The following is a 25,007-nucleotide window of genomic DNA, read 5'->3' on the forward strand; positions in this document are numbered from 1 at the left end:
AACATGCACAGGCCTATAAATGTGGACACACACTCCAGCCCCCATGCAGCTTACATAGGGTCTGAACATGCATTTTCATGCATGTGATTACATTGCTTTGAAGTCTTGCAGCTAAACTATGTAAGCCGCCTCAACTGAGAACTGTTAGGTGGAAAAGATAGTATGAAACCCAAGTTCACCAACTTGGATGGATTTAAAGGTGGATTGGACAAACTCGTGGAAGTGAAGACTTATGTTGAACCTCTGTATGCCAGTTGCTGGGAATCGAATGGGGGGGGGGAGAGGGTTGTTTTACTCAGGTCCCGTTGGCGGACTTCCCAAAGGCATCCAGGCAGCTATTGTGAGAGCAGGATGCTGCACTAGATCCAGCAAGGCTCATGCACTCAGTGCCTGCATGCCTGAATTTAACAACTCACATTTGGTGTGTTTTTTTGTTTGTTTGTTTTGTTTTCGGCTAATTGTCCCTGCACTAAATTCCTTCCTGGGCCCTTTCTTTATGAGAGCCATACACACGTGGCAGGTACCTGATTGAGTGGACTAGCCAAGGCTGGATTTGGGTTTGATGAGGCCCTAAGCTACTGAAGGTAATGGGGCCCTTTATATGTCCAGCTGTCCTTTGTCAACAACAAATTGTCCATGTTTTTTGTGTTGAATATACGCTACATGGTAATTTATGGACCTAATAAGGTATCTAAAGCCATTTGCACATGCAGAATGTGTTGTCGTTTAGTTGTGTCCGACTCTGCGTGACCCCAAGGACCAGAGCACGCCAGGCACTTCTGTCTTCCACTGCCTCCCGCAGTTTAGTCAAACTCTCATGAATGTAGAATGTAGGCACCCTATATACAGAAATGAGCAAACCAGTTAGGGAGCAGGCTAGCAGGCGGGGCCCATTACTTACATCATAGGAGCCTACACAACATAAAACACTGTTGCTGTATGTAGGTTTTATTTGTTTTTTCTCTTATATTTTGGAAATGTACATCAAGGCGTTTTTTTCCTTTAATTTTTTTGGGGGTCCCAAAGCTATAGCTTGTTTAGCTTACACGTAAATCCGGCACTGGCTAGCCCACGGATGCTTCTTGTTGTTGTTGTTGTTTAGTCGTTTAGTCGTGTCCGACTCTTCGTGACCCCATGGACCAGAGCACGCCAGGCACCACGGATGCTTAGGCTGCCTAATAAATCTGTTAGCCTTCGAGGTGCCACAAGCCTCTGGGCTGCTCTTTGTTACATCTTCGTGGATGCTTCAGCTGAGATTCCTGCATTGCAACGGGGCAACTTTACGATTCTAGGACACCCGACGATCAGCGACCTCCTTTCTGCCAAGCCGGCACGGCCGGCCCTCCTGGCCTCCCCGGGAAATCCGCCTCTTTCCTGGGCACTTGGGAAAGCGGCTCCAGGCTGAAAGAGGCCCCATCGCGGCAACTTTAGCCCTGGGGGCGCACGCTTCTTTGCCTCCCGTGCAAGCCCCCCGTTCCTGTCCCGTCCCCCCCCCCCCCGCGAGATCGGCCATGTTATGGAGGCGGAGAGGAACCGGATTCGCTCCCTGTCCTGCTCCGGAAGCGGCGGGGCGAATGGGAAGGGACGCGGAAGGGAGGCGTGAAAGCGGCGTTGCGCACTCTGCCGAAGCCGCGAGCCGATGGGCAAGAAGGAGCGAGGTGAGGAGCCGGAGAGGCAGCCCTTTCCTTTGCAAGGGGAGCGGAGCCCAGGGAGATCGTCCCGACCGAGTGGTCCCCAGGGATCTCATTCCCTACTACGCATCCCTAGCAAGGGAGATTTCCAAATCCTGGAAGCCCTCGGGGGTCCCTACTGTTTTCTTTCGTTGGGGAGGGCTTGATTACCTTACCTCTTTTGAACTGTAGGATGCATGACGGGATAAATAAAAGAGAGCATACCTTTTATTATCTTAGGCGCCTTTGTCTTTTTTCAACACATGCCTGTTTTGGGGAACGCAGCTGTAAAAAGGCGTCTTTTTTTCTGGCAGCTACAAAATCGGTATCTACAGTTAGGCAGGCCGATTAGCTATACAGTACTTGCTCCCGAGCCCTGTTTTATTCACTTTGTGTTTTTAGGCATAGCTTTCCGGTTTGAAAATTCAGCTCTCCTAAGTCACGTGTTGCGTACTGCTTTTCAAAACAACTCCTTTTGTGAATAAAAAGAATTTCTGCATGCATCTATGTGCTAGGGACCCAAATCGAAGATTGGAACTGGCAGTTGGAGTTCAATGATAAAATGCAGGCCCTTCCAGCAGGAAGTTTCCAGGTTTTTATCAGCAACCCCTTACAGTTAAGAAGACTGGAGAGCCTGTCTAAGGCTCCCGAGAGCCTCATGTCTAAAAAGTTTGGAAGCTTAGCAGGGTGAATGGGCTGACTGAATGTCTCAACATTAGCCTCTTCTAGGGTTCATTTAAATTAGTAATATAGCTGTCAAGGAGCATGGAGAGAACAGATTTTTGGAGCAACACTGGTGGAATGTTTGGAGTGTGACTCCTGAGAATTGGCTGGATTGGAAGCTTGGTCCTTCAGTGATGTGTTTGATTTTGACACTCCTGCTTTAGAGGGCCAATTTGTCTTGGTTTATTTGACCTGGTACTCCTCTTGCTGCCCAGTGAATACTTCTCTCTCCATAACTGTGTGTTGGCGGTATAAACAACCCAGTCTGTGCCTCTTGCTAATTATTTTTTTAAAAACTCTTTACTGGCATGACTTTCAGAGGCGTATTAGTCCATGGAAGTTGTAAGCAGACATATGTGCATTTGAAGGAAAACACATTATCAGTGCTTAGCTTGCAAGCACATTTCACTTCCATTTTTAAAGCAAATGAGTGTGTGGTTGTCAATCAGTTATGTCACTCTGTTTTGGGTCTTTTCTCTTGCTCTGGATTTTTTTTACATGGACATTTCTTGGAATGTAGAAAATACATTCACAATATGTGAATGTAATGCTATTTGCTACACATTCATTTGCTACAAATATTTTCATTGTAGGGAATCTAATTTTGCCCTAATAACAGGAAAGGCTGATAATATCCTATAGCCATATGCGTTCTCAATGAGACAAAAAAGCGGATGCAAAATGAGGGAAGTCTAGTCCTAATAGTTGCCCTGCTCCACATATTCTGTCAGGTGGGGGGGTGGTAGCTGGGCATAGTTTGTGGGAAAGCCTTCCCTGTCAAATTGGGACCCCTGTCAAGCCTGGTTAGATCAGAGGACCAAATGTCCCCCGTCAGGGAGCAACTTTTGGTTTTCTGAAGATTCTTCATAGAGAAAGGGCAGAGGGGTTCCATATGGGTTTCTCTACAGACAGTATAGTATTGTAAAATTCAGCACCTGTGATTTGTTTAGCAGGAAAACGTTTTCTGAGTTGCGGGTGAGTTTTAAACCGCTTGGGCCTTGGTTTTCAGATAAGAAGAAATCTAAGAAACGACACTATGAGGAAGAAGACGAAGAAGAATATGATATCTCGGGCAAAGAGTCCCAGGAAGCAGTTCCCTCGGCAGCAGGGAAGCAAGTGGAAGATTCCTCAAACAAAATAGATGAATATGGAGCGAAAGACTACAGGAACCAGATGCTCTTAAAGGCTGATCATTCCTCACGCCCCTTGTGGGTGGTAAGTTCCATGAACTTGGAATGCTCACGTTTCGGCAAGGGAAACGTATCAAAGTATTTGGATATATTGAGCTGGTTTGCATGTGATGCTGAGCCAAACTATGGCTTAGTGTGAACACAGAGGTTCCCAGAGAGGAGATTGCAGCTTCTTCTATTATGCTCTTGCACTGACGTGAGCTGTCCCAACCTAGACTCATGGATTGGAATAATATATGAGTGCAGTGGGACTTCTGCCATCTGGTGCACAGCATTTCCAGGAGAACACTTAAAAGTGATTTATTCCCCACAGGTGTATTTTCTTCAGACTGCTTGGTAGCCTTTAAAAGTTACCTTTCTTCCAAGGAGCTCACAGCTCGGGGTAGCATGCATGGCTGCTTACAACACACATTTGCCCTTACAACAACCATGTGAGGTAGGCTAGGCCATCAGTATATAGTGGCCCTAAATCACCCAAAGTGAAGCTTCATGGCATTTGAACCTGGGTCTTTCCATTCCTGCTCCAACCACTACACAATTGGCTTTGGGTGAAATTGTTTTATTGTTAATTTTAATTATGGATAGGTTTTTTTAATATTCAGATTTATACTTCTTACATTGCCATTTGGTTTTATTTGTTGGTGAACTGCCTTGGTATTCTCGAAAAAAAGGGTGGGAAATAAATTCTTTTAATAATGATGAACATACAGATAATATAAAGTATTATTACCATTGATGCTTGCCTTTTTTGTAGGCCCCTGATGGCCATATTTTCCTCGAGGCCTTTTCACCTGTTTACAAGTATGCCCAGGATTTTCTAGTTGCCATTGCTGAGCCTGTTTGCCGACCCACCCATGTCCATGAATACAAGTTGACGGCTTACTCCCTCTATGCTGCTGTCAGCGTGGGCTTGCAAACGAGTGATATCACCGAATATTTGCAGAAGCTAAGTAAGACTGGAGTGCCAGATGGGATCGTTCAGTTTATCAAGGTAAGCGGTTAATCATTATCAGCTTGCTTTATTTTAAAACTAATAATATAACAACAACAACAACAGTCTGTTGCTGTGCTTGGAGCTGCCCAAGAACATTGGTGCACAACTTAACATGAACTTCAATAGATGAGTGGTGAAGACTTGCCAGTCCCAAAGTCACTCATTTAAGTGGGGCACAGCAGCGAAAAGAAGGAGGAAGCTAAACACTGAGGATTGGGCATCATGAAGAAGTGTATAGGTAGCTCAGTGGAGCAATGCTCTATGGATGCTGCAAAAGCATGGCCACTTGCTGCTGCGAACCTCGGCCAGGATTTTGCAAGCTAGTTCTGGTCAAAGCTGAGAGCGGATCTTTGGTATCAGGTCATTATGGGGCTAAGCCATGGTGTCTGTCTTCCACCCCTGGGCATAACATTTAGGAGAACTTCTCATGTGCATTCTATCCTTCACATAGTGAGCACTGCCTCATTGACAGTAGGTGCCGTGGCATGGAATGAAAGTGGGGAAACCTGCTGTGTGATGCGCAGGATTCATGTGGCCATGGGAGTTGTCTAAATCTCAGGTAGCCAACGTAGTGCCCTCCAGATGTTGTTCAACAACTCCCTTCAGCTCCTGCCAGTATGGCCAATGGTTGAGGATGAGAGGGCCTGGCTGCCCATGTTCTAAGCCAGGGTTTCCAGTTCCCTGCTGTTTTTCGACTACAGTTCTCATCATCCCTGACCATTGGTCCTGCTAGCTAGGGATGATGGGAGTTGTAGCCCAACAACAGCAGGAGACCCAAGTTTGGGAAATGCTGGTCTAATCCAAGTTTTTGAAAATGTGAGGCCTTTGTTCTCTTTCATGTTTCAGGCAACTTGACCATGTAGCCTGCCTTGTTGGCGATCTTGTGAAATAAGCTGCAACATTACTCTCGCCATGTGTATAATGCAAATTGAATATCTTCAGGAGTTCTGTTTCCAATGCATATTATTGTTTTGCAGCTTTGTACGGTCAGCTATGGGAAGGTAAAGCTGGTCCTGAAGCACAACAGGTAAGCAGGTGTTTGCTTTTTGAGTTGCAGGGGATTATTTCCCAACCCATTCCCAAATCCCAAATAATAGCTAATTACTGAGTTTCGGCTGGGGTGCTGCTTGAGTGAATTATCTTCTGTTATAGAACGCCATTGCAGAAAGCAGTGTCATTAGAGAAGCAATGTTCTTAACACACTGCCTCTTTAAAAACTGTCATCAAGTATTAACTGTGCCATTACTTCACAGTTGTCCTAAAAGTATATGGCACAGCATCCCAGCAAAGTGTGTCATACAGAGGAGCAACATGCCCCGTGGAGGCAGACCTTCTGTAAAATGGTGGTAGATGTTGTTAACATTTGTGAAATCTATAGAATTCCCTCTCCTTTTCTCTGCTTCCTAGGTATTTTGTAGAAAGCACCCATCCTGAAGTCATTCAGCAGCTTCTCCAGGACCCGGTTATTAGAGACTGCCGGCTGAGGAATGCAGAAGGGGAAGAAACTGAACTCATCACTGAAACATTCACGAGTAAATCAGCTGTACGTTGAGATTCTGGACCACCTTTTTATGTAATATGTCCCCTTCTTTATTGACTAGAAGCTGTAGAAAAGCTTACCTTCCTGCTGTACTCATCCCATTGAGTTTCCCACTCCATTGGAGGTATCAGAGATGGCCATGAGGCATAGAATCATAGAATCATAGAGTTGGAAGAGGACCATCGAGTCCAACCCCCTGCCAAGCAGAAGGTTACATGTTTCACTGGGACACTCTACTTCTCTTCTTCTGCCAGCTGTCCTCACTGCTGTATGGCAGTGATGTGGGGCTCCTGCTTATTTGCAGCCTGTATTGGAGTACAGCTTGTCTCATTAGTTGCCTTTTACAAGGTCCAGCTAATTGACAGAACTTAAGCCTCTTTCTAGCCACCTTTTCCTCTAGCCTGATGAATTTCTGTTCTAGATTGCCAAGTCTAGTGAAGGGGGCAGTGGCCCTTCGACGTCGCAAGGGACAGATGCTCAGGGTAAACCAGGTGTTCCTGTTGACTTATTTGAGTTTTACGAACAAATGGATAAGGATGAAGAGGAGGAGGAGGAAACCCAGACTGTGTCTTTTGAAGTGAAACAGGTAAAAAACAACCACACCCATAAATCTGATGGCACCCCCATTGAGGAGTACCCTAGCCACAGCATATTGAATATGAATTAATTCAGTTTTGCAGTAGCAGCATGGCTTGGCGGGACATGGTTCTCCATGGTTGTTGTCAGCCCTTTGCTGCTTAGTTTGAAGAGCCATTTTCCTTCCTCCCAGGCTCAGTTGTATCTGTGGGTCCTTCAGTGATCTTCAGTTTTGCATGCCATACTTCAGCCAACTGCCTTGGCAGTTTTGTGTGACCGCAGAATAATGTCCTTTAAACCAGTAAGACCAAATGTTCCTTAGAAACTGATTTCTATTGTAGTATGATGATTTGTCTGCAGCTGATAAGGTGAAATGGATCTTGGCCATGTTAATGCAAACTGTTAACTTAAGTTTAGCACAGCAAAGTATATTGAATGGTCTTTCAACAGGTATACAGAGGAAGAACCAAGGCTACACATTCTGTTCCAAAGAGAATATCCTAATTCATGCTTAGTTTGGTCTGTGAACATGGATAGTGGCTGCTCTTCCCTTCCACAGAAATAGAATAGAAATTGTATGGCTGTCTGTACCATAGGGAAACCAGAGCTGAGAATAGTTCTGGATTGAGCTCATGACTTCAGTGAGTGTGCTCCTTCACAAGCAGGGGTAGGGAACCTGATAGGCCCTCCAGGTGTTGCTGGACTACAACTTCCATGATCCCTAACCATTGGCCATACTGTTCACTCTTCTGGTTTCAAGGGCAAATTAGGCAAATTAGGAATTTTCTCCTGAATAACCTGAGTAGCGTAGAGTACATGTTACCTTATGTTCATGTGCACTCAGCCTGAGAAGTTGATCAGGATGAAGGTTAGATATTAAAACTGTAGTAAGTGCTTTCTGCATCCCCATCAGCTGGAGCTCCAAACATCAATCAAGTATATAAATGTCAACATATGCTAGAAAATTAAAGCATAGGAGTGATTTTTAAAAAGAGAGAGTTGATTTTCTTGTGGCTCATAAAATGTGAGAAACATTTTCAGATTTGTCCATGATACCCAAAGCATTGCAGCATGTATGTGTGTTTGTGTGCTAGCTAATAATAATAATAATAATAATTAATAATAATTCCCCTCCATCTTGATGGGCCATCCTAGCCACATAGTCAAACATTAAAAGCTTCAGATATAGCAACCTGACATTCTTCTTTCAAGCCTTACAGGAAGATTGTAGCTGAAGCTCCCAGCGAATAGCAGAGTAGCAAAATGAGAAAAAAGATTTTGCCCCTGCTTCTTTTTTAAGGAAATGATTGAAGAGCTTCAGAAGCGATGTATCCATCTGGAATACCCTCTACTGGCTGAATATGATTTCAGAAATGATTCGGTGAATCCTGATATTAATATAGACTTGAAGCCAACAGCTGTCCTCCGACCATACCAGGAGAAGAGTTTGAGAAAAATGTTTGGGAATGGCCGTGCTAGATCCGGTGTTATTGTCCTGCCTTGCGGTGAGTTGGCTGGGTTTAAGTTAAAAAGCTTTCTCAAATTCTCTGATTTTGGCTTAGGCTTCGTCACACATATGAGAGTGTTTATTTTGCCGGAGAGCAATCACTAATCTGAACTTTTATGGATATATATTTCTTGTGCTTGTAATGTCTCTTTTCATTCCTCTTGGAACAGCTTATCCGACTTACTCAACTTGCATCTACATTGTCTTGAGAGCGTTACCTGGGTCAGATGTGCCAGTTAAGCTTTTCCATATTTGTGTGACAGGCAGGACATGCATCACAAGTGACCACTTTATTAGATGTTCTCTCGATAGAATGCAGCTCTCTGGGGTCTTGTGCGCTTTCTATTCTGGATCCTACTGCACCTTGAGCTGTGGTGCATTTCAGGCACATTTTTGACAACTTCCCGTCTTTTTGTCCACTGCAGGTGCTGGCAAGTCACTTGTAGGAGTCACAGCTGCCTCCACGGTCCGCAAGCGGTGCCTGATTCTGGGCAATTCCGCCGTCTCTGTGGAGCAGTGGAAAGCCCAGTTCAAAATGTGGTCCACCATAGATGACAGCCAGATCTGCCGATTTACCTCTGATGCCAAAGACAAGCCAATTGGCTGCTCCATCGCTATCAGCACTTACTCCATGTTGGGGCACACAACAAAGAGGTCGTGGGAGGCAGAAAAAGTAATGGAATGGCTGAAGAGTCAAGAGTGGGGCCTTATGATCCTTGACGAAGTGCACACCATCCCTGGTAAACAAGCCGTGTCCATGTCTGTGAACAATCCCATTTGCCCCAGTCTTAAATCCAGCACTACAGTCGTACCTTGGAAGTCGAATGGAATCTGTTCCAGAAGTCCGTTCGACTTCCAAAACGTTTGGAAACCAAAGTGTGGCTTCCGATTGGCTGCAGGAAACTCCTGCAGCCAATCGGAAGCTGCAGAAGCCCTGCCGGATGTTTGGGTTCTGAAAGAACGTTCCCAAACCAGAACACTCACTTCCATTTTTGCGGTGTTCGGGAGCCAAAATGTCCAAGTTCCAGGGCGTTCGGGGTCCAAGGTAAGGCTGTACTGAACTAGGGCATTCCCAGTTATTTCATTCTGTAATTTTGACATGTGCTGTCATCTGGCTTCAAAAATTAATACATGTTTCGGAACCCTAACATGAGTGGAGCATATTGCAGTGCTGCTAGTTGCCCTTAAAACTGCTTTGTGAGCTTTCTCAAAACAAGTAGGAGCTGCATTTTTTGTAATACCTACTACTTGACTATGATTGCTTTGTAGCCTCTCTTTTCATTATTCTTAAGCAGAGAGGGAGTGAAAACCCAGTATGATTCACTATATGACATTTAGATTTAGACATGGGCTAAACTTATTGCAAAACTTGGAGATTTCATCTCTAAAATGCGGGACTAGGGGTGGGTGGAATCACAAACCATCTCACCAAAAATATTGGGTCTTCAAACCCCCCTGAAAAATACAATTTAAAAAGCATACTTTTTCTTACCAAATTTAATATTGTTCTGTTTATTTTAAAAATTATAATAATGTGCTCACCTTTCCATACTAGGATGGACTCCCTCCTCCCCCGAAATATGATATGATTTTGCAACTGGGAATTCTTCTTTTATTAAGCAATGAATATACTAAGGATGTGGTCTGTGTATATTTGCTTGGAAGTATCCTACTAAGTTTAACAGACTTACAGTCAGGGAAGTATATATAGAATTGCAGCCTGGAATTCTAAGCATAGCAGATTTAATTCCCATCTTGTAGGTTGTCCCTAGTTTTCTCAACTTCAAAAATTATAAAGAGGCTGCTTACTTTTGATTTGATTAATGCTTGTAGAGCATAAAAAATAAGACTAAACCCACCTGGTTAAAGAAAATTTCTAATCTAATGTGGCTCTTTGAAATAGGCATATTTTTGCCTAAGCCTTTTCATGTTACTCACAGTTCTAAAAATAAATGTGGCGCTCCAGCTTGAATGCCTTTCTAAATATCCCTTTTTGAAATCAAAGTATAATCTGTTCTTCTGTGATTCTTCAGCAAAAATGTTCAGGCGTGTTCTGACCATTGTTCAAGCCCATTGCAAGCTTGGGCTGACAGCTACTCTTGTCAGAGAAGATGACAAAATCGTAGACTTGAATTTCCTCATTGGGCCTAAACTGTATGAAGCCAATTGGATGGAGCTGCAGAACAATGGCTATATTGCAAAAGTCCAGTGTGCTGAGGTAAATTATACCTTGCTCCTTAAAGTTGTTGTTCTTCCTTGGACTCCTGATTATGTTCTTAAACATTCAGATTATGTTCTTAAACTTTCAGAGTAGCCACAGAATTGCTTTTTCTGTAGATCAATTTCTTTTTTCTAACCTAAAACTCTGAAATGTCTATCATTGGGTATATGGCCATGGGTTATAATGCTCCTATTCTGCAATGAGTTTTCCCCTATCATGGAATTTAAAATCAGGAAACAGGACTGATACAAATCATGGCAAATTTTCCCAGTATTAAATCTGTTAGCTTTTCAGCTATTGCACACAGCTGAAAAATGAAGATGCTACAAATACTACAGTCTTGAGCAATTGTTTGAGCAATTGTTTGCTTACAGTGGTTTTTTAATATATATTTGCCTTACTAAAGCCCTTTTCTGGTATTCATCTTCTGAGTTAAAAGAGCACCATGGAGGGTGGCAGCAGTGATGAGTATGCTACTGTCCCTACTTAATTTGCTGGGGGGGGGACGGGACTAATGCATTCATCTCTGTGTCTCTCTCCCCACCCCCAAGCGTTTGCTTAGTTCAGAAGAAGAATGCCTGAAGAGAGCTTTCGTCTTGCAAATAGAAAGTATATAAAAATCCTCTCTCAGAAAGTTGCATTTTGAGTTAACCCATTTTTACCATGTGAAATAACCAGTCTGATTTGAAACGCTCAGTTCTCCTCAGCAACAGCAGAGGGCAGCGTCCCATTGCATGTGTTTGGGGCATGTGAGTTGAACTATTTCTTGTTAACTTGAAACCAGAGAGGTGGATGGCAGGAACTGCTGCAGAAGGTTTACTGCTCGTAAGGGTGAGAATACTGGATGAACTGCAGCCAGAATGGTATTTGCCCAGAAGTGGGAAGAAGATGCTGTACCAACTAATGAAGAGCGGCTGATTAAATTGATGGATTATGCTGAAATGGCAAAACTGGCAGGTGTAATAAGAAATGGGGGGGGTGATCTTAAAGAGTGGGGGGGAAATTTAGAATATTTGAAAATTTCTGACATACAGGCACGTTCATTAGTAGGATTAATTTAAACCAAGCAGTTAAAATTGTACTAAGATAAATGGAAGAATAACAAAAAAAATGGAGTAAAGTGGAAAATGCAGTGTTATACAATCTAAATTAGAAAAGGAACCACAAAAGACTGGGTGAGGGAAGTCAAATATGCAATTGTATTGGAGGTATGTGTTTGTAAGGTGTGTATTTGTCAACTTTTGAAAAATGGAAAATAACATTTATTTTAAAAAGAGAATACTGGATAATCTGGCAGGGTGACCCAGAGGCCTTAAAGTATCCGAACCTAGAAATATCACTAAAAGTAGTCTACCCCATATTGGGGGGTGGGAGTGTGACATCACACATTTCTCTTACTTTTATTAAGCATTGCTTCACGTCTTGAAAGGTAGCAGTGAGAGAGGATGCACAGGTGAGTCATCTATCCTCAGCTCATTGTGTTTAGACACAATGCACTGATTTACGTTGTCCAAGGGATGCAGTGAATAATTTTCCTTTTTATTTTTAGGTTTCCTTTTAAAAATTCACAAACATCCTTTTTCAATTGTGAATATCTCCTCTTGTTGAGGTGCCGGGTGGTCCCTTCATCCTTTTTTATCATACAGCATAACCTATAGACTTTTATCATAGTTCTCTTCTGAGAAAGATCTTACAGAAATATCCTGCCTGGAATCTAACTTTGTTTTATTTGGCTTAAACATAGGTATGGTGCCCAATGTCTCCTGAGTTCTACAGAGAGTATGTGGCTATTAAAACAAAGAAGAGGATATTGCTCTATACGATGAACCCAAACAAATTCAGGGCTTGCCAGTTCCTGATTAAGTTTCATGAGCGAAGGAATGACAAAATCATAGTCTTTGCAGACAATGTGTTTGCTTTGAAGGAGTATGCAGTTAGGCTGGGCAAGTAAGTATGGAATGAAGGGTAAACATGAAGATATATATGTGTTATGCTTACCCATATGTTTCATATCCACAGTAAAATGGAATGGTGAACAGCATCGACTCGCTTAGTCTTTTCCCAGTGCTGTCAAAAATAGCATTTGTTTTTTCTGCTGATTCTCCTTCCTCTTAAAAAACAAACTATAGTGATGGAGAGCAAGAGATTATTATAAACATCTATACAATTTGTAGCAGCAATATTTGGAGGGAGGGTTCAAATCTTGGATCATATGTAAAATTGTATTCTAATTAAGAGATTGTATCCAACACTATTTGTGAATGGAGCACACTGAGCCAGTTCCTACAGTACCAGGGTCTATAGAGCCAGAGTCCGGACCTTTAAAGGTGCCTTCCCCTAGGCTGGAGGAACTGAGGGCCTCACAAAGTACTTCACCAATTCAACAGCACAAGAAGCGCACCAGGAGGCCATGAAGTGTGGGATAAATACCTGATTTCAGGCCAAGTGTTGGCCTTTTGTTCCCAAAAAGCGATAGAGCCTATGAGTAGTGGACTGGAGGCCAAGACTTCGAAAGCCTCTGGTCACTTCCGCTCCCTGTCAGAGGAAGTTGCCCAGTCAGAGCTCTTGGCAGAACTGTGACACTGACCCTCCATACCCTGTGGACTCTTCTGCAGGAGCAGAACTGGATACCTACATAAACTTTAAACTGAACAAAATGAGATTTTTATTAAGAAATGTTCAGTAGTGTGGGGCTTGACTAGACAAAAGTTCTGTTGCTCAGAGAGAGCAACAGAACTTGTTTAATGTTGCTTTAACTACTTCTAAAAAGGGGTTTATCTTATGTGGAGAATTGTGAGGACAGTTGGAAACTTATTCAAATAAGTCACATTAGATACGTTTAGGCCATAGTTCAGTCATAGTAACATGCTTTACATTTGGAAAGTTCAGATTCAGTCGCTGACATCACCACTTAAAAATATCAGGGACCAGATGATGCAGAAGAAATCAAGTCCCCGGAGAGCCAACATCAAAGCAGACAATACTAGGCTAGATGTCCAATTGGTTTCATTAAGATGTAAAGAAAAACTCTGGTTTATTATTATTAGTGGAATGAGTTACGGTGAGGCTCTGGATTGCGTAGTCTTCTGGCACAGCTGCGAGGAGGAGACGGGAGCTTTTGCATATGGACAAGCTGAGACCAAGACAACTTGGGTCCTAACCCATCATTTGAAGCTGACTTGATTCCACAAATCGTAGTTAAGATTAACCACAGCTTGCTCAAGTTCAGATGTAATGACAAGATGCAGTTAATAAAAAATGGAAGGGAGAGCTTCCCACCTGCCTGTCATTGTGCTGGAAGAGGAGAGGGAGAGCAAAAGCACAAGAGCCCTAGCTTCACTTCAGCTGATCCCTTTAATGATAAACTATAATTAAATCCAAACATAACCAGTGTCTGACACGGTAGAGCACTGCTTACGGTTGTTTATTTTGAATTGACCTACATTCTGAAACTTACCGGTTCATTATTTCCAACCCAGCGATGGTCGCTTTGCCAATATTTGCCGATGAATATAAGCATAATAGCAATGTGGGAGCAAGTTTTACCACATGCTTTTTTGTTTCTATAGTTACAAATCACCTTTGCCTCAGGGCAGGGTATACTGTTTAATGTACAGGTACAAAAATGCTGTCTAAGAACCATAGAAGTACTGTGTCGAGTGGTGCTCGTTACTCCACAAAACTGGGAAATTGCTCATGGTAGCTGGGAGATACTGTGCCCTCACTCTCAAGTCATGCTAAGCCGAGCCATGGTTTAGCATGAACAATCAAAGAGCAGAGGTTGAAGCCACTGTTCTCCCTCCCTTCACCAGCCATCTGGTTACTATGTCAGGCTATGGTTTCACTTAGTATGTTGTTTGAACTATGGTTTGTGGTTTAGCTCTCTTCCAGACAAACCACAACCTGGAACCAAGGTCAGCTATATGGTTTGCAACTCATACATTGTCTGGAGAGAGCTAGACAACAAATCTGCATAGTCTTAAGCATTGTTTGGCACTGCATGTGAACCTGGCCTGTGTGAATCTGAATCTACCAAGAAACTGAAATCTATATATTTTCTCAGATGTGTTGTATATATCCTTTTTTCTCTCTCTTCCTTTGGTTTTGTAAAAAGATACGGCTGCTCTTTTGTGTGGTTTCTTCTTCTTCTTCTTCTTCTTCTTCTTCTTCTTCTTCTTCTTCGCCAAGTAAACAAGACATTTCTTCCTCCCTAGATGGTTTTACTTCTGTAAAGCCTAAATAGTCTCTTTGGTTGCTGTTCTTGACCAAGCTCTTTAGGCTCAGCAACCTGGATACTCTGTCCCAAAGTGTGCAGGGACGCTCCCAGAAAAAAAAGGAATCCACAGGGCAGCTTGTTATGCAAGAACAAGAGTGGGAAGGGGGAAGGGAGGACACAGCTGTTAATGTGCTAACTCAGTGAATTTAACAAAAGAAAACACCTTTTTTATTTTAACAGCTGCTGCTATCCTTTCATGTAGGATTAGCAGATAAATTCAGCCCACTGATCTGTTGAGTCAGGAGGCACACATCAAGCGGATAACATTTACAACTGTCTGGATTTATTTCTTTGGAAGGGGTGTCGGGAAGAATGGGTTTATCTTCAGGCGAGTGGGTCCTCAGTGCAGTCGGCAAAGAATGCTGCAAGGAAAGCAAAGTGTTTTTGTATTTTGAATGGAATGTGGAAAATATGCGAAACAGATTTATTTTAAAATTCCCATGGTTTTCGAGTCTTCGTAATGCCTGTTCCACATACCTGAGTCCATGGGACAGAAGGTGACACCCGTTCATCACAATTTTTTGTGTCCTTTTTTCTATTTAGACCCTATATATATGGGCCTACAGCACAGGGGGAAAGAATGCAGATCCTACAGAATTTCAAACACAACCCCAAAATCAACACCATCTTTATTTCAAAGGTAATGGAAAGCGATCTGTTAGTTACCAAATTGGCTTGGGATGTTACACGGCTTATTTTGAGCAGCCTGTGAAACGGCTATAATGTTGACAGAATTATTTATTTACTTTACTGTAGCCCACAAATCTGCGTTGCTTGTTAAAGAGTTGTTTGCTTTTATTTTCAGTGCTGGAAACAACACATTCGTTAAGAGGTTGTTTCTGTATTGTAGGTAGGAGACACGTCCTTTGATTTGCCAGAAGCCAATGTCCTCATTCAGATTTCGTCCCACGGCGGGTCTCGAAGGCAGGAGGCTCAACGATTGGGTCGAGTGCTGAGAGCCAAAAAAGGTAACTCAAGGCCTGTGCCCCTGAAAGTCTTCCATTTTAATGGGACACTCAAGCATGAAAGTAACAGAAGTCAACTCATGTAGCCGACTAAGCATGTACAATTTGCCATTGTGCTAGTTTGTCACTGTCAGCTCCAGGTCACAGGTTAAAACAAAATTCAAGGGTAGTTCTAAAACGTGCTGCAGTAGGGGGCCATCTTTCCCTTTGTCTTTCTTGCCTAATCGCTCCTCACATGACACTGAGCATTAGCATTTTGTCTGTCTTGTAAAGACACACTTTCGCAGGCCTTGTGCTCAAGGGGCTCTGTTCTAATTGTTCTTACTGAACTTCCAAGGCAGCTGTGTTAGAGTTCTAAGGTGTGTCTGTTGCATAGTACTAGGATCTTTGCATAGGATTTGGGGCTTGGATGGACATGCTTCCTGCTGCTTTGCTGATCATTTTTAACACCTTGACCAGCAAAGGGCTCTATGCATGTGGCAGTGTGCTGCTGGCAGTAATGGCACCCAGCTCTTAGAATCGTAGGTTTGGAAGGGGCCCCAAGGGTCATCTAGTCTAGTACAGCCCCCTGCGATGCAAGAATCTGTCACCCAACATGGGGCTCAAACCCACTTCCCTGAGATTAAGAGTCTTGTGTTAAATCAGCTATGATTAAGTGGGCACAAGATATTGGTCATGATATTATGTTTGCTGACTGGGAGCTGTTATGGACCACAGGTATTAAATTCACGGCATGTAGTGCCTTAAAAGAGAATATAATGAAAATGATCTATAGGTGGTACATGACCCCAGTTAAGCTTGCCAAGATATATCATTTGCCCAATAACAACTGTTGGAAGTGTAATGAATGCGAAGGAACTTTTTATCATCTTTGGTGGACCTGCCCGAAGATTAAGGCCTACTGGGAAATGATCTATAATGAAATTAAGAAAATCCTTAAGTGGACATTTGCAAAGAAACCGGAGGCTTTTCTCTTGGGCATGGTAGGCCAAATGATTCCAAAGAAAGATAGAACATTTTTTATGTACGCAACAACAGCAGCAAGAATTCTATTGGCAAAGTACTGGAAGACTAAAGAATTACCTACTCTGGAAGAATGGCAGACCAAGGTGACTGAATTTATGGGACTGGCAGAGATGACCGGCAGAATTCGTGACCAGAGGAGAGAGACAGTGGAAGAGGACTGGAAAAAATTTAAAATTTATCTTAAAAATTGTTGTAAAATTTCGGAATGTTAAGATGTCAAGGGATTTGATATAAAGAATTACAGCTGTAAAAATTTAAGCTTAAGAAAATTTTAAAGAGAATTAAATATAAAAATGGATGAAGGATTGCTAAAAAAATTTTAAAACAAGGGTGCAGTGAAGGGGAGGTATGGGGAAGTCGTGTTATGTTTGTTTGTTTTTTGTTTATGTTGTAAAATTAATAAAAATTATTTTTTTAAAAAAAGAGATTAAGAGTCTTGTGCTCTTCCCAACAGATATCATTGGATTGGGGGAGATTAGAATTATCCAGTGTTTAAGCATAAGGATAATGGGAAGTAATTGCATGGAATAAAGAATTCCTGCCTACACTGATGTGTGTGTGTTTCTTTCAAATGAAGGCATTGTTAGGCGGAAAGGAAACAAGAATAAATATGAAATATAAGAATAGTTGCTAGCACCAAATAGCTGAATTTTACTACTTATAGTAGAAGGTTGTATTTTAGCTTGCTTTACATGACCTTATGGAAAGAATTCTAACGGTGTTGTGTCTTTGGTTTATAGCTTGGGTGTGCCTCATATCCTAATACAATCCTAGCTACTCAAGTGAAATATTGGGTATGCAGAACATACAAACAAAAAACCACTGCTTTCATATATGACATGTATAGGTTGGTTGATGCGAAATATTCTTTGTGCACTACACACCAGAAGGGTATGATACTGCAATTACTGCAAACGCTGAAGAGAGGGTGGCAGAAGGAAACCTGGCTCCTGCCCAGTTGACTTAGAGAGACCAGGGTGCTTTGAGCTGAAATAACCACTTGGGACTTTTGCCCATCTAAGGGGAGCTCTTTTCCTTTGCCTAACTGCAGCTTTTGAATTGGCAGCTGGTGGTTTACTTGATTATCAGTGATCGTAGGCTGCTGACATGGCAATAAGATAACTACAAAATGTTTGTTTCTTGACATCCTGACATGCTTTTATGTGCTACTACTTCTCTAGGAATGGTTGCAGAGGAGTACAATGCCTTCTTTTATTCCCTGGTCTCCCAGGACACTCAAGAAATGGCATACTCAACCAAACGTCAACGGTTTCTAGTAGATCAAGGCTACAGCTTTAAGGTAATGTTGCCCCCCATTAACTTGCAATATTTTTTACAGTGACTGGCACCTGAGTGTTCTGTGGATCAACAACGCCGCAACTTAGAAACACAGTAACACTGCACTAACTTTATTACCTCAGGTTCTGTGTTGCTCATAAAGAGATAAAGGTGGGACAACAATCACATCAAGTATGTTGCTTCACCTTGGTTATTTAATAGTTAATTGTTTAGAAGTTGCACTGTTACTGATACAAACTCGAATTTATTTATTACACACACACCCTGCTCTTTTCTTGAATTAGCTCAAGGCAACATGTACAGCTCTCCTCTATTATCCTACCAAATAGGCTGGATAATAGAGAATGGGATGGAGGGGGTTAGGCCTTAGATCACCCAGTGGGCTTCATGTCTATGTGGTAAACTGAACTTTGGCACTCCCCAGTCTTAGACCAATTCCGTAACGCAGGGGTAGCCAAAATAGTGCCCTTCAGATGTTGTACTACAACTTCCAGCAGTCTCAGCCAGCCCAGTCAGGGATTCTTCTGCTAAACACTGTATCACCCCGGCCCATTATTTCTTCTTCTTCTAATAATAATAATAATAATAATAATAATAATAATAATAATAATGATAAAAATAAATAAATAAATAAATAAATAAATAAATAAATAAATAAATAAATAAATAATTTATTATTTATACCCCGCCCATCTGGCTGGGTTTCCCCAGCCACTCTGGGCGGCTTCCAACAAAACACTAAAATACAATAACCTATTAAACATTAAAAGTTTCCCTAAACAGGGCTGCCTTCAGATGTCTTCTAAAAGTTTGGTAGTTATTTTTCTCTTTGACATCTGGTGGGAGGGTGTTCCACAGGGCGGGCGCCACTACCGAGAAGACCCTCTGCCTGGTTCCCTGTAACTTGGCTTCTTGCAGCGAGGGAACCGCCAGAAGGCCTCAGTGCTGGACCTCAGTGTCCGGGCAGAACAATGGGGGTGGAGACACTCCTTCAGGTATACTGGACTGAGTACAGTGCCGCATCCATAAGCTTTACTATGAGAGGCGTAGTTAATTTCTGTATGTAACATCTCTCTTCCTTCCTGTGTCTCAGGTGATCACTAAACTTGCAGGTATGGAGGAGGAAGAGCTTATGTTTTCATCCAAGGAAGATCAGCAGCAGCTTCTTCAAAAGGTTTTGCAAGCATCAGATATGGATGCTGAGGAAGAGGTGGTTGCAGGAGAGTACGGCTCAAAGTCATCTCAGGCAAGTGGATATCATGGTAGCCTGTCAAGTTTGATGTGGAGCAAAGAGGAATTTAATGTTCAACGCCGCTCACCACACCCACCGCCCAAGGGAAGTGGCCCTGCCTCTACCTGCTTCAGTGGCAGTGGCTTCCATGATGAATGAGAGGAAAGGAAGTAGAAAGTTATTTTCCCCATTCTTGTCCATCCTGCAAGAAAGAATAAAAGGAGGGAGTTTCTTTCAGGATACAGGTGGTGAATGATTATGAGGGGACACAACCTAGCTCCGAAAATAAAGTGTGTGTGTGTGTGTGTGTAATTATCACAAATCTTGTTCACACATCATATGAATGTAGGGGTTTCATATGTAGAACAGACATTGCTACCCTGACATTGCACTTTCTGCTGGTCCTAGCCTCTCCACTCCCACATGGCAGTTCAAGTGTAGGCACACTCTGCTCAGTTGAGATGCCTGTGTGAAAAAGGGTTGCAGGCTCTGCCTTAGATGGTAGACGTTACTAAATTCTTATCCTCTCTCCTTCTAGGTTTCCCGGCACTATGGCACAATGAGCTCTATGTCTGGAGCAGATGATACAGTTTACATGGAATACCAAGCCTCACGAAGCAGGGCCTCCTCAAATAAACACGTCCATCCCCTTTTCAAACGCTTTAGGAAATAGTACAAGGAGAGTGCATTATGCATCTCTTCTTCCTGTAAGAAGAGGAGATAGATGAGTGAAGCAAACTCGTATTTTACAAATGGACTTTACCTTTATTATTTATGTGTGGTATTTCATAGGTAATGCTTTCAATTTTTATTTAACAGTTTAAAGATGACTTCAGAATAATTCTCAGCTGAGGAAACTATTTTTTGTATATGTTTGTAGCAAGTACACGGTAAAGGTTCAGATATCTTGAAAGCACTGAATAAAAATATTCTGTACAAAAACCACCCGTAAATCATCTCATGGTCTCTTTTTCCTCTGACTCCTCTTGGTGCCTCAAATTGGATGCCTTTAGTGAAGACTCAACCATGCTAAGAACAGTGGTCCTATTGATTTCAGACCCTTATGTAATGCTTCTGATCTAGTTTTTCCCCTAGCCATAGGCTTCCAAGAAAAAGTGATGAGAGGAGTTGCACATACCTAAGACTGGGAAGTGTTGAGCCATATTACATACTATGCAGTTTTGGTCCTTAACCATGATGCTTATATTTCCTTTTCAGGCTCAACGGCCAACAATTTTCAGTTCCGTGTTATGCCAATGATATGGTCCTTTTATCCCAGAGAAGCATTTGAGATGGGTGTTTTAGTTAGGAGATGTAGTAATAAAAACTGACAGGTTACATGAAAATTGAGATGGTCTTTGAGTATAATCCTCATTGATTTAAATATACCGTGGACAGTCATCTGTTGGAGCAATTTTTCCTCTGCTATGTTTTGTGCAAATAAAGGCTGGTGTTACCAGATCTAATACACCAGGGCTATAGGCACTGTATAGATATACCATACTGCATTGCATCTTTTTGAAATGGAGGTACTTCCCAAATAACTTGTGGATCAGTTCAAACTTAACAGATACAGTGGTACCTCAGGTTACAGACTCCGCTAACCCAGAAATAGTACCTCAGGTTAAGAACTTTGCTTCAGGATGAGAACAGAAATTGTGCGGCTCCGGCGCAGCAGCAGCAGTGGGAGGCCCCATTGGCTAAAGTGGTACCTCAGGTTAAGAACAGTTTCAGGTTAAGAACTGACCTCCAGAAAGAATTAAGTTCTTAACCCGAGGTTCCACTGTATAGGGTTTCTACAAAACTTCAAGATCAGTTTCTACAGTGGCTTCTTTCTAGTCCTAAGAACATGGCTGCTATAACAATTAAACTGGAAATATACATAGGTGTCTCTACTAAAATTGACAGGTTTAGGTTAAGAAATTCTGATGCATCAGGTCAAAGGCCCATTGAGTCCAGATTCTGCATGCAGGAGTGAGTACAGCAGTAGTCTATCCACTTGTGATTCCCCATTCCTGTTCCAAATAATTCCTGGGCATAATGGCTATGTTATATCTTAGCATGCAATGTGTGCTTCCCTAATCTGTATACAAAATAAATGACACCTCATGAAAACAGTTGTCACAGATTCGTAAGAGTTTAGGCCAGATGTAGTTTGACCAAAGAGTTCTTACCAGGCCAAGGTTTACTGAAACAAGGCAGTCCTGAAGGTTGCAGTGAGTGTTTGATATTGGAGAGCGAGAAGAAATTGTGTTTCCATGTTTGTGTGTTGTTTTTAAGTGACCAATATTGCAACGAAGGAAAGAAAATGGAAGATTTTGCATGTTTCTTCTTGCCTGTTGCATTGTACAAAATAAGTAGCACTTTGGGGTATGTATTTGGCAAAATAGTTGGATGGCAGACAAGTTGCAAACTAATATTTCAGGTGAAGACGCCTAAAACTACAAAAAGCAAACAAGGTGTTGTTAGCCCGTATGAAAAATTCCTAAAACCACATTAGGGTGATACTTTTATTTAGCCAACCAAACCCTTCTTAAATAGCACACAAGCTTTCAATTTTTCCAGAACTCATTATGTTAATTGGTTTTTAAAAAGCAAAGGATGGTGGTGAAAAATTTTGGCTGATGTTAAAGCCATGGATCAAGTCTGCGTTTCAGTCAGTCTTAAGATGGAACGTCGGAGGAGGCAGCAGACATTCAAACGGGACTGTAATAATACAGTGGTCTAGTTTGCATGTTGTATTAAAAAGGTAAAGGGACCCCTGACCATTAGGTCCAGTCGAGACCGACTCTGGGGTTGCGGCACTCATCTCGCTTTATTGGCCGAGGGAGCCGGTGTACAGCTTCCGGGTCATGTGGCCAGCATGACTAAGCCACTTCTGGCGAAACAGAGCAACGCATGCAAATGCTGTTTACCTTCCCGCCAGAGCGGTACCTATTTATCTTGCACTTTGACGTGCTTTTGAACTGCTAGGTTGGCAGGATCAGGGACCGAGCAACGGGAGCTCATTCCGTTGCGGGGATTCGAATATGTATGAATTGATCAATATAATTATATCTTAATAGCTATCACATGGAAGAGAGAACAGGCTTGTTTTCTCCTGCTCTGGAGGGTTGGACTCGAACCAATGGCTTCGTGTTACAAGAAAGGCGATTCCGACTAAACATCAGGGAGAACTTTCTGACAGGAGGAGCTGTGGAACGGACTCCCTCAGGAGATTGTGGACTCTCCTTCCTTGGAGATTTCTAAGCAGAAGCTGGATGACCATCTGTCTTGGGTACTTTAGTTGAGATTCCTGCATTGCAGGAGGTTGGACTAGATGGTTCTTGGGATCCCTTCCAACCCTAAAATTCTAAGAACAAACCCATTAAGGGAATTATAGTACTTGTGCCCCAGGATTTGCCCATTCTTCATTTCACACATCCATGCCACCTCTGTTAATTGGTTTGATTACTAGAAGATTCTGGCAATTTTCCTAGCATACCTTGTGATTTCCCCTTTTCCCTTTAATGCAGCCCAACTGCTAGATTCATTATCATTCATTATCACTTAATTGGAACAGAGCAGGCTGGGAGCACATTAAGCTGCTGGGACCTCTCCCCTCCCGCTTGCTGGTGCCTTCAGTGCAATAATAATTCATAATTATCGCCCCCCCCCCCGCTGCAGCTGTTGTTAAAGGTGGTGCTATCACAACCTAGCCACAATTATTATATTAAGAATTGTATTTTTAATTTTTGCTTCTTTATAATAATTTATTTATTTATTTATTAGTGTGCACATAACCAAAAAAGGAAAAGCAATAGAACTTTAAGAACCAACATAAAATATTACATACAACAGCAGTCAGTTTCATTAGGCTTCAAAAACTTAGCAAACTGAAACATAATCTTTAAATTAAATAATCTACGTCATTTTAAAATATGGTTTAGCAACACTAAATTACCAAATAAAAATATTCTTTATTTGTTGAAAGCCTACCTGTGGTGAGAGACAGTTCAACACAGCCATGAAGCTCACTTGGTAGCCTAAGGCTAGTCATTTCCATCTCAGTCTAATATGGTAAGACCCATGCACACTGCTTGGAGCTCCTTGGAGGAAAGGTAATAGATGAATGAAAGAATGTGGCTGCAACAAATGATTCCTGTAAGCAGGTGCTCACCTAGGCTGGTGAATTAGTAACAACAACATGCTACCACCGAGATGCTTTTAACATTCTGCACATCTCAGGCTAATTCCCTGCTTTCTCATTAATAGTTATCACAATTGCTATGTCTGCTAGACATATCTGGAGCCTAAAGTAGGGTACCTGTAAGTTATCTGAGAATAGGAGGGTTTCATCTGTTCCACTTAGCTGTTGGGTGCTTGTTGTTTGTACATGGTTCCTCATCATCAAAGTTCCTCATCACCAGTCTCTACTTGTGAAGACTTGGGCAAAGAGCCATATAGCCGCATGTTGCATATCTTGATATATCAGAACTGTGTTCCTTTGTGTGAGCTTATATATAACCAGAATTGTGTCTTGATTGTAATCTTATAGTCTGCTGCTTTGAATAAAGGGAGGGCATAGGCGCCGACTCCATGGGGCTTGAGGGGGCCCGAGCCCCCTCAAAAATTCGTTTGGGGGGGCTCCGCCCCCCCAATAATCTCCGGCGCCCCTCCAGCAGAGCGCCATCGCCGCCCCTCCCCCAGCCCAAAATGCACAGGGAAGGGCGGGCTGCATGCCTCCTGCCCTCCCTCCCGAGCAAAAGCTCCACCCAATTTCCTTTGGAGCTGATTAATAGGCGCAGCACGCTCTCCCCTATTCGCTCACGAGGAGGCGGCGCCACTTTATTTGCATATTCATGAGCTTATTTATTATTCATGAGCTTTCCCGGGCCCCCCCAATATTTTTTATAAGTCCGCGTCCCTGAGGGAGGGGCAATCATTTATTGCTTTCCAATGGTAGTGTTTTACCTTATGCAATCTTTTTTTGCAGACATAATATTACACTATCATGGGACTGATACCCAAGTAAGCATAAAATCCCAACTACCTTCAACTTTTCCACTTCCACACACCCAACTCTTGCATTAACAGAGTTCCACCAATTCCACCAGCCCAAATATATTGCTATGTGGTGTAACTTTTTCCAGTGATGTGGTTAGTGCTCTGCAAGTACAAGGGAATTTGGCGTGATTTCTGTTATGTCTAGCATGTACAAAGATAGGATCATGCAGCAAGTCTGAGTCCAGTCTGCTCTATGGACTGGTGAAACACTGTTGACAATTATATATGCAACCTTTTGAGGTTTCAACTAGCAATATATTATCATCCTGTAACAGTATTGCCAGCTGACGAAAATACGTTGATGAATGATCATAGAAATAATGGGTGGTATATGTTCTACAGCAGGTTTATTGTCAGCAGTTAGATGTTTCAAAATAATAATAATAATAATAATAATAATAATAATAATAATAATAATAATAATAATAATAATTTATACCCCGCCCTCCCCAGCCAAGGCCGGGTTCAGAGAGGCTTACAAGCAATAATAAAAACAAGATGAATGATTACAACTTAAAAACAAAAATAAAATACAACATTAAAATAATGGAACATTAAAATATTAAAATGTATCCTCATCGCAGGAGGAGAAGGAAAAGAAAAAAGAAAGAGAGGGAGGGAGGGAATCAAATTGGCTCCAAGCCAAAGGCCAGGCAGAACAACTCTGTCTTACAGGCCCTGTGGAAAGAAATCAGATCCTGCAGGGCCCTGGTCTCATGAGGCAGAGCGTTGCACCAGGCCGG

The 25,007-nt window shown here is 42.3% G+C and overlaps 1 protein-coding gene across 1 annotated transcript; it reads left to right on the forward strand.

Moving 5' to 3' along the window:
- Nucleotides 1-1,510: 1,510 nt before the first annotated feature.
- Nucleotides 1,511-20,163, forward strand: ERCC3 (ERCC excision repair 3, TFIIH core complex helicase subunit). Its single transcript, XM_081878612.1, has 15 exons — nucleotides 1,511-1,658; nucleotides 3,403-3,608; nucleotides 4,338-4,574; nucleotides 5,555-5,604; nucleotides 5,985-6,120; nucleotides 6,539-6,703; nucleotides 7,994-8,198; nucleotides 8,626-8,940; nucleotides 10,234-10,418; nucleotides 12,166-12,368; nucleotides 15,241-15,337; nucleotides 15,548-15,665; nucleotides 17,870-17,988; nucleotides 19,081-19,233; nucleotides 19,757-20,163. The coding sequence occupies exons 1-15, from the start codon at nucleotides 1,640-1,642 to the stop codon at nucleotides 19,889-19,891; spliced, it is 2,343 nt and encodes a 780-aa protein (XP_081734738.1). The 5' UTR covers nucleotides 1,511-1,639; the 3' UTR covers nucleotides 19,892-20,163.
- The last annotated feature ends 4,844 nt before the right edge of the window (nucleotides 20,164-25,007 follow it).

The sequence above is a fragment of the Podarcis erhardii genome, assembly GCF_964252035.2.
Source record: "Podarcis erhardii genome assembly, chromosome: 1".
Classification (NCBI taxonomy): Eukaryota; Metazoa; Chordata; class Lepidosauria; order Squamata; family Lacertidae; genus Podarcis; species Podarcis erhardii.

Coding starts and splice junctions, on each gene's coding strand:
- ERCC3 (XM_081878612.1), top strand. Junction 6,121..6,538: donor CATTCACGAGTAAATCAGCT/GTACGTTGAGAT, acceptor TTTCTGTTCTAG/ATTGCCAAGTCTAGTGAAGG. Junction 8,199..8,625: donor TGTTATTGTCCTGCCTTGCG/GTGAGTTGGCTG, acceptor TGTCCACTGCAG/GTGCTGGCAAGTCACTTGTA.